This window comes from Brassica oleracea, chromosome C9, assembly GCF_000695525.1.
Source record: "Brassica oleracea var. oleracea cultivar TO1000 chromosome C9, BOL, whole genome shotgun sequence".
Lineage (NCBI taxonomy): Eukaryota > Viridiplantae > Streptophyta > Magnoliopsida > Brassicales > Brassicaceae > Brassica > Brassica oleracea.
In genome coordinates this window covers 15,158,476-15,171,844 of record NC_027756.1, presented here as the reverse complement: position 1 = coordinate 15,171,844, position 13,369 = coordinate 15,158,476, and the positions used below count along the sequence as shown (strand labels likewise).

Genomic DNA, 13,369 nt, shown 5'->3' with positions numbered 1-13,369 from the left:
GGCACCAAAAATAAAACATTTCCTTTGGAAGATGATCACTTTATCCCTACCTCTTGGGAGGAATCTTCAACGGTGCCATGTAACAAGTTCTGTGAAATGCCCTTACTGCGATCAGGAAGAAACAGCGGAACATCTTTTCTTCGATTGTAGCTATGCTCAAAACATCTGGAGAGCATCGGGTTATTCAAACAGTGGTTCGCTTCAGTCGCAAGGCACGCAAGAAAATAAATTAGGACTCCTACTCCATCAAGACTCTACAATACCAAACCAACTCAAACAATTACCTTGGTGGATACTCTGGTGCATATGGAAATGTAGAAACAAAACGGTGTTCCAACAGAAGTTAACTCATTTGCGACATTCTCTTCAAGCCGCATACTATGATACAAAAGAATGGCTAAAAGCACAACAATATCTTGATGCAGATCAGATAGGATAACCGCAAAGGACATCAACTCACCAACGAAATAACTGGACGAGACCTGATCCGGGATTGGTTAAGTGCAATTATGATGGATCATTGTACAACATAAACACACCAGTACAAGCTGGATGGCTGGTTAGAGATAGCATGGGTCTCTTTAAGGGAGCGGGGCAATTCAAGACAAGAAAACCACATAATGCCCTGGAAAGTGAACTACAATATTTACTTGGTGCTATGATGGTTTGTTGGAGCCAAGGACACACAAAAGTTATCTTTGAAGGAGATAATACAAATGTCATCAATCTGGTTACAAGAAAAACGAGAAATATTGACGTCTTAAACTGGCTACGCGATATATGGAAATGGGAACAAAGGTTCGAGACCATACAACACGCTTGGACAAACCGAGGATCTAACTCATGTGCTGACTTGCTGGCTAAACAACAAATATCAGGCCAAGAAGAATACATATAGCATACCTTTGTTCCGAATGTAATAAGGGATGCTTTAACAATTGATTATTTTGATCATTAATAAAATCAAAATTTCGTGGAAAAAAAAAAGAATAAGTGTTTTTTTTTCATCGTTTAAATTAGTGATTTTAAAAGAAAATATATTGTTGACCAAAAAAGAGAAAATATATTAAAGAAAATATGCTATTTTTTTTTTTGAAGAAACTTGAACTACCTTAAGGTCTGAAAGGAGCATGTTGATGCAAGTGAAGGGAGCCATACTCGTGGGTAATATAATTACAGAATATTCCATATTCGTCATCGTTAGGTCACTAGATTTCTCTCTGTAGATATAGACTAGTTTTCCGATATACCATGGGATTATCATTGCCGCGACTCCAATTACAGTACTCCTAGTTCTGAAACTTTTCACCATGCCGATATTCGTAGTCACACCTCTTAGGAACCAGTTTAGGACAAAGGCAAACGTACCAATGGTCTCCGCAAACCCTTGGCATATAAATGTCACAGACAAAGATATGTTGAAACCGTACTCGTGGATTATTATTGCCGCGACTCCAATTACAGTACTCCTAGTTTAAAAAAAAAAATGCTACCGAATTAAAGAAAAAAACATGTAAAAGAAAAAATTGATTCATGTTTTCCGTGTTGAACAATCGACTATCGTTTTAAATGTTTCATTATAGTACTATCAAAGTCGAACTTTCGTTTTAGATAATATTGGAGTACCAGTAATGAGTTGTTACATAAATAACACATGAGCTAGTTGTAACAATGGCATAAACTTTAACACAAACAGCTGTTTCTGCTACTTCAATTTCGGATTCTGCGTTGTTAGTTTCTGCATTTTGGATTTGATTTCATTGTGAAAAGACATAAGAGACTTCTGCCTGCTAGAGAAGGCAAAGCTGATTTGCTTAATCTCTTCCTCCATCTCTTTCCTTCTCTTCACTTCCACATTAAGATCTTTCAAAGCATTCTCTTTATCAGATGCAATCACTTTCAACCTCTGAGTTGATTGAGAGACTGCTACATCTAATGAATCTCTTTCTTCCTTCAGGAATTGTACTTCCTTTTCCAGCCTCTCATGGCTCTCTCTTGAAGCTTTTAGAAGCAGTTTATCCAAAGACAACTCTTTCTCCAGCTCGTTATATCTTTCCTTGACTATACTGAGCTCAGACTTCAGCTTCTCCTCCATTGCACCCGTTTCTTGTCCCTTAAAAATTCACATTCAAAACCTGTCTTAGATATAGTAATCTGACCACAAGATCTAATCAACTAAAAAGAATCAGTTCCTGCTTTTCCCATTGAAACATTGGTATACAGAGATTCAAGTGAAGCTCCAATGAGATGTAAATGTACAAGAAACAGGAAAATATATAAGTTATGATCCAAACCCTTAAGAAATGTACGCAGAGGTTTCACTGGACTAAGTCCTAACAAGAGAGACAAAAGTATAAAAGCAAAACGAAAGAAACAATAAGCAAAATTGATCCGTATCTTGATGATTGTGACAAGGAATCTACCTTGTCGTGGGAGTTAAGAATTTCATCTTTTGCTTGTGCGTCTAACAGCAGGCTTGAGGCTGTGTTCTTCAGACTAACACGAAGTGTTTCCCATTGATCATATAAAGGATGATCTATGATGCTACCCGCTTTCTGACCATTTATTATCATTGAGAATTGTGATTCTAGAGTTGAAAGAAGGCTTGTTGTGATTCCAGTTACACCAAAGAATAGCTTTGCTGTCGGAGATTCTTTCTCAGCCATTAAGGTCTGACAAAATGCAAGACAAAAGACTTTAAACTCAATTTTCCTTTTAGTATTGATCATTCACATAAGAAAAGGTAAGCTGTTCACCTTCATTGTGACTATCACGTCCTTGTATACATCCTTGCAATTAGCAACCGACTCAGATAACAGTTTTGGAATTTCTTTCATGTGAAGCGTTCCTTCTTTGAGCTCAGATATCTCTCCCAAAAGTTTGTTGTTCAGTACTACTTGTTCGCTGAATTTTACCTGAGAATGCATAGTTGATGCATAAACAATCAGCTGGTATCATTCATTTAATTTTTAACAGAATATTCATTTTATGGCTAAAGGCTAAAGCATATTCACTTGAACAACCAATAAAGCCAATATGTCTAACCTGCAGGCTGTCCTTTTCACTGGTCAGCAACTCAATCTGACTTTTGAGATCTTCCACCACTTTCTGATTTTCACGCGAGCACTCCTAAAACAAAGTTAACGAAAAATTATGGCCAGCTTAGGAACGTGTTTGGGATAATGTATGCGTATTCGGTATTCATCTATATGAAGTTTCAAAATTTAGTAATTCTCAGTATACATGAGCTAGATACCAGCCTGTATTGATGCACCAGAGTGTTTGTGTGCATGCTGATATGAAAAGGGGAGCGAATAAAGAGACCATATGCATCCACGTGTCTCTATTCATTGCAACTCTGTTACTATTGGAAGATAACATGGGTCAAGTATTTGTATCTACTAACCGTGGTTGCAGCAATTAATGGAGTGGGTTGCCTTTTAATTGCAGGTGTAAACTGGAGTTGATCAAGGTCTGGGACAAAACCCTTGTTTAGTTTTGTCCAAGTGTCTTCATCGGCCACGTCCCCCAGTGAATCAACCATTGGACTAAAATCAGATAGTCCTGAGTACTTCGACCGAGCAACCACAAAGGAAGGTTCAGCTGATTCGAAGCAAGGAGTCCCAGGAAAACCGCTGCTATCATTGACATTGCATCGCCCAACTTGAGTCCTTCTTAAACTAATAAAGTCCTGCCAGTAGAGATGTTACATTAACAAAAGCTTTACATAACCAAACTACATGAGTCCAACACATTAGCATAAAAGCAATAATTAACTTCTCTAACAAAATCAATAAGAAGTTAGGAGTTTGCAAATTAAAGCCTGTTTCTCAGAAAAAAATGTCTGGGTGTTATGGTTGAGGCATTATTCAGAAAATCTATCTGAGCCAATGAATGCATATGTACCTCTGACTGGTTCTTCTTAAAGTCTGAATTAGTGACAAGATTGTTTAAGTACTCAATTTTTAACTGTTGCTCCTTGATGCATTGCTCCTGCTCCTTCTGTTTTCCTCTCTCTTCTTCCAGTTGTGTTTTTAGCCTTTCACATTCTAACTCATACTGGAAATCAAACAAAAGGGTAGATGTTTAGTATACTGTGTCTGCTCAATGTTCTATAGAATACATACACAAGAGAAAAATGCAAAAAAAAACTACCTTAAGCATCTGATTGCTTAACTTTAATATCTCTTGTTCCAACACCTCAGCATGGGATCCCTACAAAATTTAGTAATGTTAGTGTCGTCCCCATGCCTAGATGTATTTGAAATAAATGTTGACTATACCTGAAGCTTCATCCTTAGTTCTTCTATCTCTAATTTTTGGCGTTTCAACAAAGCAGCATCAGTCAAGATCTGAAGCATTGAAACACTGTCAGATATTCAATAAAGAAGAAGAAGAAAAACAAATCAACAGGACACAAAGAAGAAAGTGAGTTAAATCTCTCCCAAGAATCTTGCGCTCATTGACATGCTGACCTCATTGATTTGAGCACAGTTGGTGATGCGTTTGGCTCTGCTTGCAAATTGGAGAGTTCCTTTTGATTCCTCAATATGATGCTACACACATGAGCATTCAACTATTACTCATTAATTGACTAATCTTTCGTGTGCATGATTAACAAAAGCCAGGAAAATGCAAAACCTGACAAAAAGAAAACTTCTTTTACCTCTTCTGGTGCGATAGTGCATATAATGCAAGTCTTGGCATTACCACCAAGTGCAGGCTGAAGAATTCTAGTTAGCTTACTGTCTCGGTAAGGAATATGTGCCCTATAATCAAGAATGTAAGAAATGAGCTGAGCTGTATCGTTGGTACGTGTAGCTAAATGAAAGGGTAAGAAAGTACCTTAGCTTTGAACTTTCACTTAGCTTATTGATAACATTACCAAGAATCATTAAGCTCTTATTAATGTACTTCCCTTCTGTCAAGCGCACTCCACCAGCACCGGTTTTAGCAATACGCTCAGATCCAGCCAGGTCAACCAAATTCTAGATTCCATTAAAAGAACACCAGTAAGAGAATTATCATTTAAATGTAGCCTCCACAAGAAACTTTTGGAAGATGGTAAAATTATCACTCACCAAGACTGAGACACGGATAGCATCCGTAGAAGAGTTTTCTTTTCCCCTGCTCTCAATCACCTATCCCACCAGAGAGATCAGATCAGAATAATCACTTACAAAACAGTAGAAGTTTCCGTACATAGATTTGAAAACCCTTACCATTCTGAAGATGGTATGGGACCTGCTACTATGAACGTTCATGTTTGTCTCGCCAAAGTGCCTATTAACTGTTAATTAAAGAAGACCATGTCAATACACATTATTATGCATAATCAAAATACTTCTTAGCTTAGCTTTGGCTTAAAAACCTTCTCCAGAGTCTAAAAGCTTTAGAATCTGTTCAGCGTCACTAACAATCTCTTCCTTAAGACCAGCAACAAACACTCCACGCTGCACATCAAAGACAAGCAAACCGGTTTAGTAACACTTGAGCAAAACTAAATGATGTAACATCACTTGTGTAGACGTTCCATCAAACCAACCTCCAAATGTTCATGAATTTGCAGTCTCTGGTTCTCAACAGCTAAAAGATCATTAATTTCTTCATTATAAATCTCCATGTACGAAACCCGGATGAGAAACTCACGGTCCGATATCTAAAGATCATCAACACACACACAAATTAAAAACTGAACTCTTTAGTTATAAAACCTCACCGAATCATTCAATTGATCTAAGACCTACCATTTGTATTCTATCAAACACATCTCTGACAGATCTTCGAATAATCCCTGGATCAGTCTCAGAACCCGTCATTGTAAACGTCTTTCCACTACTAGTTTGCCCATAAGCAAACGCAGTACCTGAACAAAACCATACATCAAGAAAGTGAACTAAAAATTAACCTCGCGCTTTTTGTTATTAAGGTTAGGATCAGATCTGAATACCGTTAAAACCCTCGACGGCGGCATGAATGATATCCTTGGTAAGAAGTTCGTAGACGCATGCGTTCGTAGACATTTCGTCGAACACATGGTCTGCAAAAGAACAAACACCACAGAGATTATAAATATGAGATTTTGAAGGTACCCAGATACGTAGAAATGGAAACCCAGAATAAATGGATTGAGAAAGATTTGGTACCGAAAGCGTAATAAGCGGTTGAGATTGGGGTGTCGAGTGACTTGTGAAGAGAGATGCGATTGTCTTCGACTTTCCAGAGAGAAGATCCGTTCTCCGATGATGATGATTCCGGCGTCGGCGGCCTCACCCTGACTGCTACACAGATCTTCTCCATCTTGTTACCTAATACGAAAATGCCGTTTGAATTTGAATCCCCAAACCAAGATCCTTTAATCATTTGAATGCAATTCAAATTACTATAATACCCTCACCCTTTTTTGGTAACAATATCTTCTTTTTGAGTATTTTTATATTCGATCAATTTTCATTAAAAAAAAAATATTACATGCTCTATATATATCAATCTAGACACAGCGAATAAAATTCATCTGATCATTTTTGGGTCTAACCATGCTATCAAATCAAAACCAAATAAAAAACAGAACCAAAACTGATTCTGAACTTCTTTTGTAAAAAAAAGACGAAAACGAACGCAGTAGAAGGAGAGAAGAAAACCCCAGAAAAAGGGAGAGAGAGAGAGAGAGAGAGAGAGAGATTGTGCTTAATGCAACCCATATATTAGAGTTTGGGCTTAAATTAATTGTATAGTGAGAGACCGTCACAAGTCACAGACAGCATTTTGCCGTGCCGGAGTGGTTATGGGGCTTAACCAGAAATTACGTGCCATTTTAGTTTTAATTATTTTCCCCCTTTTTCAAAGAATAAGTCTGAATAACATTATGTAGGATCTGTTTAAATAATAATATATAAACATGGACAATAACAAATCCTTTTTCAACTTTTTCTTCCATTAATAGGTAAGTACAAGAAGATTGTTTAAAACACTCGGGATATTACATAATTCTGATGACTAATCATGGCCTTCTTAGCAAGTTGATCTACATATCGAGTACAATTTCTGCTTATATAAGAGAACGTGAAATTATTATCCTTTGATAGCTCGTAGATGTCCTGAAGTACAGGTGTTGCCTCAATTATATCGAGCTTCTTGCCTTCTGCTGCTGATTGCTGCAACTTTTTCATTAATATTTCACAATTTCCTAAGAAAAGCACTCTTCTTGTAGGATAACTGATCAACTGTTGAACTGCTGATAAAAGAGTTGTGGTTTGCTATCAATGGTGAGTTTATAGGACTGAATGCATAGTTTCCTTAGATATGAGAAATGTCTTCTTTACTGAATAAGGACCATCCAATGCCACACATATCAGTTGGTCTTTTCCAGGAAGTATCCACAAGACTATTCCAAAGTACCAGGGAGTAATACCTCATGGATGGAATTGGTTTGTAGGCATGAGCAGCTATGATTTGCTGGTTATTTTGAGTTACTGCCTCTGTCCACACCTTCTGATCCAAGCAAGCTGCATTGCTTTTTACTCATTTTCCAAATTTTCCACCCAAGGAACAAAGGAAAGTTGTTTGTCCGTTTTTTTTGTTCAGTTAAAAGCTAGGAGCCCTTGCACAATGTTGATAATGCATAAAGAATTCAAACATTTTATTTTCTATAGTTTATAAATACATAATTGTTTAAAAAATTAAAGAATTCAAACATTTTATAGTTCTCCACAATTAATTAATATAAATTTTTTTGTGTGGTTCTTCGGCAACTTGTATTACTTGATTATATAATTACTTTTTAGACCTAGTTAGAGTAAAGAAAAAAAATTGCCATCCAATTAGATTACCTAAGCAAAAGTTGGTTAAATGATATCATTAATATCTGAACAAATTTAGGTTGTATCCCGTTTCATTTTTCGTTTTTGGTTCGAGATTGTATCATTTTCTATTTGTTGGTTCGAAGATGCTCTGTTTCCGTTCAAGGTGGTCATGATATTGCAAAAAGTATCACCAGATCATCAGTTTCAGTCATATGTAGTAGCTGTGGGAGGTATGTGTTGGCCTCGTCCATTTCTTCTTGGGGTCTATTGCTTCTTGGGGTCCATCTTGGCACCACTTTTCCTGAGTAAAAAAGTGGGTGTTTGAATCTCTGCTGCATATCTTCTTGGTCACATTTAATCAGTGTGTTGATTTCGACCACTCAGTTTTTTTCTTGCAATTTTTATCTGGGATGCTTATTTGAGTTGTTTATATCACTAGGGACAATGCCTCCGCGCAAGTGCGGGGTTGTGGACAGAGTTCTTGTTTCATCTCAACATTTTTTAGGGTTATTGTAGCCGTGAATTTTGCGTTGTGGGTTGATCATTGTTTTTCAAGTTTTTTTTATTGTTATAGGATTATAGTTGTGATGATGAACTGTGTATGCATTGTTCTCCACTCATGAAGAACTAAACTGTGTTAGTAATGTGATTGATATAGTTCGTGGTGTTGCTTGCTGTGTCACTGAGACTTATTGTTTGTTTGTCTTTTTAATTTGTTACTTGTATTGTTGAGATTACATAAATTATATTAAGGTTGTTGAGAGTACATTTTGTTTCTGAATATTTTTTCTCCAGTTTAGTTGTGTAAGTTGTGTGTATTAAGTAATAATTTTTTTTATTCTTATTATGTTGGTTATATGTTTTATTTTTATTTTTAAACTTGTTGCTTTTACTGGACCTTTAAAACAAATACATGAAGACTTGTAGAAATAACTATAAAATGAGTGATAATTAATATTTGGGCCTTAATGGCTTTTAAACGAATATATGTATTTTTCATAAGAAGACAATAGTATTGGTCTGTTGACATTGAGCATGTAAACTATTTTCATAAGACAAGAGGAGTGAGCAGGTGGAGATGTTGTTGTCGCCTTTGTGTCTGTTGGGATTGTCTTTTGTATCTCCTGGTGTGGTTGTGTTTGTTTCTTTTTTATTTGATGGGTAATATGTAAACAAAAATCATTGTTAGTTGTATTTATCAGAGTTTGTAACTTACTCTGTTATTTTGTTTAGGTAATTTCACTAATCTTGGTTATCGTCTTCGTCTTCTTCGTAAGCATCTGCGAAATAAGTTTGTAAATTGTTAAATAGCTGGCTGTGTAGTTTGTATTTGTTTAGCTGGCCAATGTATGTGTCGTTGAATTTTAGTTGAGTTGATTGGTTTGATATATTTGTTTTGAAGTTTATTTGTAAGATTAGACAAAAAGAGAGGTGGTCATTAATGATTCGTCTTTTTTGGGATTCTAGTTTTTGGTGTTTGATTGTTTGGGTTATTGTGGTTTCTTTTAAGTTGTAAAATAAGGATTTGTGTATAATTAGATTGATAATTAAGGGAGATAAATAGACGACCACAAATCTTGGGTAGGAAATATTTTTTATAATTGATGTTAGCACAATATAAATAGTAATATAAAGGGAATTATGTGTTGATTATTTCTTATAGATCAATGAGGAGACAAATAACGATTCGGGTTGTTTCTTTGGTGAGGTCAGAGCCCTGGACATAACGAATTTGCCCAACCACATCTGCGAGTTTAAATATCAGTTATGATATCGAAACATAATATAAACCCAGATACAATATGATAATATACCTGGGAGTTCTAGGTTTGTGTTCGTAATCACTTGGAGATTGTCGAACAGTATAATCTTGACTGGAGATTGATCTCAGGAGCACCCGTGATCACTTCATCAATAATGGTCATCAATAATGGTTATTGAGATGAAACGAATGAAGAATGGATGATTAGTTATCTTGTACATGCTTGAGCACCTAACAACCTCAAAACGATCAACTTTCACAATAGAATCTGCTTTCAAATATGGCATGTAATGATTAGCCCGTCCGACGGGGAGTAAACCCATGAATCACAGAATCTGCAAATAATATTATTCAATAAAGAATCAGGAAATCAATTAAAACAATTATGTTAAATAAGTGTGATAGATCGAAGATTAACTTACCTTTTCATTAAGGAAGAGAACCGTGATTCCCACAAACTCCCTGTCTTTCTTGAAGTTCAGGGAATCCCAGAAGCGGAGGAAGCCATAGGCTATGCTCTGGCTACTACGACCAAGACGGAGAGACTCGAAGGTTGAGTGACGGACGCCGGGATGCCAGTTTAAGGAACTGGAGAGGCAGAGATAAACATTTTCTAGAAGATGGTTAAAGCTAAGAGGAATCAATGAGTTTTGTGGAGATGCATATATATATAGAGTTTATAGAGGGGATACAAATCAGAAACATTTATGATCAACCGATTTAAGATGGGGACATGAAGAGTTCACCGGTGAAAAAATAGATTACGAACAGACACACAGCGTAATTCTGTAATTCAGACTTGTTTGAGACAATGATGAAAAAAACTCAAACTCATGTTAAATGACAACAATTTACAACATGGGAAAACTATAATTGTTACAAACTTGAGCTTTTTTCATATAACGTGATGAATCTCATTTAAAAATGAAACCCATAATACACTTATAGGTCCGACCCTCAGAGGAAGCCGTAGAAGCAAGGGCTTTCGACCTTCATAAATATATATTAGGTTCGGTCATCAATGTACAAAGTATCATTTGACTTAATGGTATAAATCTTGGTGTTTATATCTCAATAACCCGGGTTTGAGCCATGAATTTGACATTTTTTCACACTTTTTAAAAGTGAGGCCCACAAAATGCTGACGTGGCGCGCTAAGGAGTGAGAAAAACTCAACTATTATAATATATAGATTTATCGGTGGATTATTGTATTTCATCGAGGAAACACTATGTTGTCTTTTTGAACTTGAAATTTTCAGTGTTAAAAAACAACTAATGTTTGGATTGTCAACTAAACATCCTGAAGTTCAAAGAGAATAGAGAGACCTGGTTTTTCCGCCTGACGGTGGGGCTTCCATAGCCACCGTCTGTCTGGAGCTTCTGTGTCCTTATTCTTTTCGTTTCTTGTCTTCGTGTTGAAGTGATTGTGAGTGATTGTTGTGGAGAGGGAGGGATAGTTCTCCTCTGTTTCGTTTGGTTTCCGGGCAGTGGAGGCTTATTCAGCTCCGCTGACGCCGGCTCTCGTTCTCGGGAGTGGAGGCTCTTTTAGCTCTGCGTCGTCGGCATCTGTGGCCTTTGGTTATGAAGGCGTTTGGTGGTTTGTGGCTTTGAGGGAGTCGTGTTAGTCGTTTCAGGGTTTCCTGAGAGATGGAGACGGTAGTTTTGGTGGTCGGATGAGATCTCGCTCGTTCTGATGACGCTCTCCGACAGACTGAAGATGGATCTGGGTGTAGTGGCTTTGATTGTGTTCTGGATGAGATCTCGATTTAGATAAATCGATTGATGCTCTCCGGTTAGAAGAAGCGAAGGTGATGAATGGTTTGTGGTGTAGCTGCTTACTTTTGGTAAGGCCGGTGAGATGCCGTTCCAATTCCGGCGTGTTTTCTCCCGGCGGTCGAGTTGATGAAGCGGCTGCGCTACACGTGTGCTCGATTGTAGGGTTTCGAGACACGTGGTGTCGGCGCTAGGGTTTCCGACTTTTGGGCTTGAGCCTTTTGTTTGTTTTTGTCTTTCCGAGGTCCCTAATTTGGGCTTTCAGGGTTGATTGTAGTTTCGGGGGCTTCAGGCCATCTTTAATATTAATCAATTTGGGGAAAAAAAAAAAAAAGGATTGTCAACTAAACAAAACAGCTAGCTTAATGAAGAGCATAGAAAGAATTTCTTGTATCCAATAAAGGGTGGAAGTGCTTTCTAAAAGAGAAGTGGTTATTTCTGTTATAGGAAGTGCCTTAGAGAAGTGGTTATTTGTATTCTAGGAAGTGCCTTTCCATATAAATTTCTCTGCTAACTAAGGGATAAAAATAACTATTGAACATACTCTTTTAAACGGACGTTAGAGTAGAGAGTGGGAATTACAGAAAATCATTCGTTTTGCCCAAAAGGCATATGTATAGAATGAAATAGCCAGAAAAAAGGAAGCTGGTTTTTGTTTTAACCAAATCCGAATCCTTCACTTGCTTCATGGATTGCAAGCAGCAGCCTCTCCTGCAGATGTTCCTTAGACGGGTACTCTGGCAGATCTAACTGATTGAAACTGCAAACAAAACAGTTTTGCATATATATTAATATTTTTGGTCATCCATCATTCATCAGAGAATAGTTTCATTGGAGGGGATTGAGATTTTTTTACCAGGTATGAGCAGACGGCAAGTGATCAGCGCTTCCATACGCCTTGTGGATCTGAAACTTCTGTGCCCCTGAAATTCCTTGTAGGGAACTAAATCCTTCCAGAGGTACCTTGTGTTGTTGAGTTCAAAACGTCAGTTTCCCATTTTATAAAAAAACAGCTTATCTTAATGGAACAAACCAAACATTTTTTTTTATTTTTTTACCTTAGAGGTTCCAGTCACAAACTGCAATAGACGGGCTTTGTCTTCTTTGCTTAATCCCTGAACAACCTCCCAGAACCACTGGATAACAGGGGATCCAGGACTATACCCAGAATATTCAGTATTCGCCCTCAGGTTATCCACTGATACATAATAACCCAACAAAAAAAAGGTCAGAGGCAATAAAATTCTTGGCACAGGAGGATTATGATATATATAACTACTACTTACAGTCGATATCAGGAAGACCACTTATTAATAACTCCAGTTCCTTGTCGTTAAAAATCGATATTAGATCTTTAAGGATAAGTTCACTAAACCCTTCCAGGAATGCATTTATCTGAGGACGAATGGCTGTGGTTAATCGATGCTCGGCGATTAGGTCTACATATTCATGCTTATTCTCCTCAGTAACTTTAATGTTCCGCCCTCCAGGGATCAGTTCATGGTCGGTCACCTGCAATTGTTTTTTTTTAATGTTCGTTCAAACAAATTTCATTTCAAAGACACAGTTAAAAAAGGCTGAACAAGTTATAGTTGTTACCTCCGTTTTTTCATACAGTATTAGCTTTTCCTCATCAGCATCAACGCTAAAAGTGAGATCTAGGACATCGCTAATATCATTCTGCATTATAGAAAAAACAACAGATGAGTAACAAATGCTTTGGACCCCAAAGAAACAAACAAACAAAGGTGTATCTACAGTATATATATACCTCCAGCATCCATTTCAGGGCTTTATAGTAATCGGGATCTATAGCTTCAATATCATGGTACGTGACCTTAACTCCCAAGATATGCTTGTAAAAAGAGCGAGTGAAATGGACGTCAAGTAGTTGACCATCAAACAGAGCTTTTCCAACCTGTGCAGGCGGGATAGCTAGAATTTAGGAAGGAATTAACGCAGCTACTTACTTAGGTAAAAAGAAAAAAAGAAAAAGGAGCTTACCACCCGGCCAACGAATTTGAAGTAGG

At 37.2% G+C, this 13,369-nt stretch overlaps 2 protein-coding genes across 2 annotated transcripts in view; both read right to left on the bottom strand.

The window, feature by feature from the left end:
- Positions 1-1,560: 1,560 nt before the first annotated feature.
- LOC106319536 (kinesin-related protein 4-like) lies at positions 1,561-6,653 on the bottom strand. Its single transcript, XM_013757898.1, has 19 exons — positions 6,398-6,653; positions 6,147-6,308; positions 5,951-6,040; positions 5,748-5,866; positions 5,546-5,659; positions 5,372-5,453; positions 5,223-5,290; positions 5,082-5,141; positions 4,846-4,988; positions 4,667-4,769; positions 4,476-4,556; positions 4,284-4,352; positions 4,156-4,215; positions 3,907-4,059; positions 3,407-3,691; positions 3,046-3,129; positions 2,757-2,915; positions 2,424-2,672; positions 1,561-2,113 (listed from the first exon to the last, which is right to left on the bottom strand). Exons 2-19 carry the CDS (start codon positions 6,298-6,300, stop codon positions 1,706-1,708), a joined length of 2,481 nt encoding a protein of 826 aa, XP_013613352.1. The 5' UTR covers positions 6,301-6,308; positions 6,398-6,653; the 3' UTR covers positions 1,561-1,705.
- Positions 6,654-11,861: 5,208 nt separating this feature from the next.
- Positions 11,862-13,369, bottom strand: part of LOC106316847 (E3 ubiquitin-protein ligase UPL1-like) — a gene marked incomplete in the record, with an annotated part of 8,549 nt that continues 7,041 nt past the window's right edge. The window contains 7 exon segments of the mRNA XM_013754709.1: positions 11,862-12,099; positions 12,196-12,302; positions 12,398-12,537; positions 12,626-12,851; positions 12,939-13,019; positions 13,111-13,257; positions 13,344-13,369. Coding sequence (XP_013610163.1) covers positions 11,997-12,099; positions 12,196-12,302; positions 12,398-12,537; positions 12,626-12,851; positions 12,939-13,019; positions 13,111-13,257; positions 13,344-13,369 — 830 coding nt within the window.

Coding starts and splice junctions, on each gene's coding strand:
- LOC106319536 (XM_013757898.1), bottom strand. CDS start 6,300: ATGGAGAAGATCTGTGTAGCAGTCAGGGTGAGGCCGCCGACGCCGGAA. Junction 5,867..5,950: donor CGCCGTCGAGGGTTTTAACG/GTATTCAGATCT, acceptor GGTTTTGTTCAG/GTACTGCGTTTGCTTATGGG. Junction 5,142..5,222: donor CCCATACCATCTTCAGAATG/GTAAGGGTTTTC, acceptor CTGGTGGGATAG/GTGATTGAGAGCAGGGGAAA.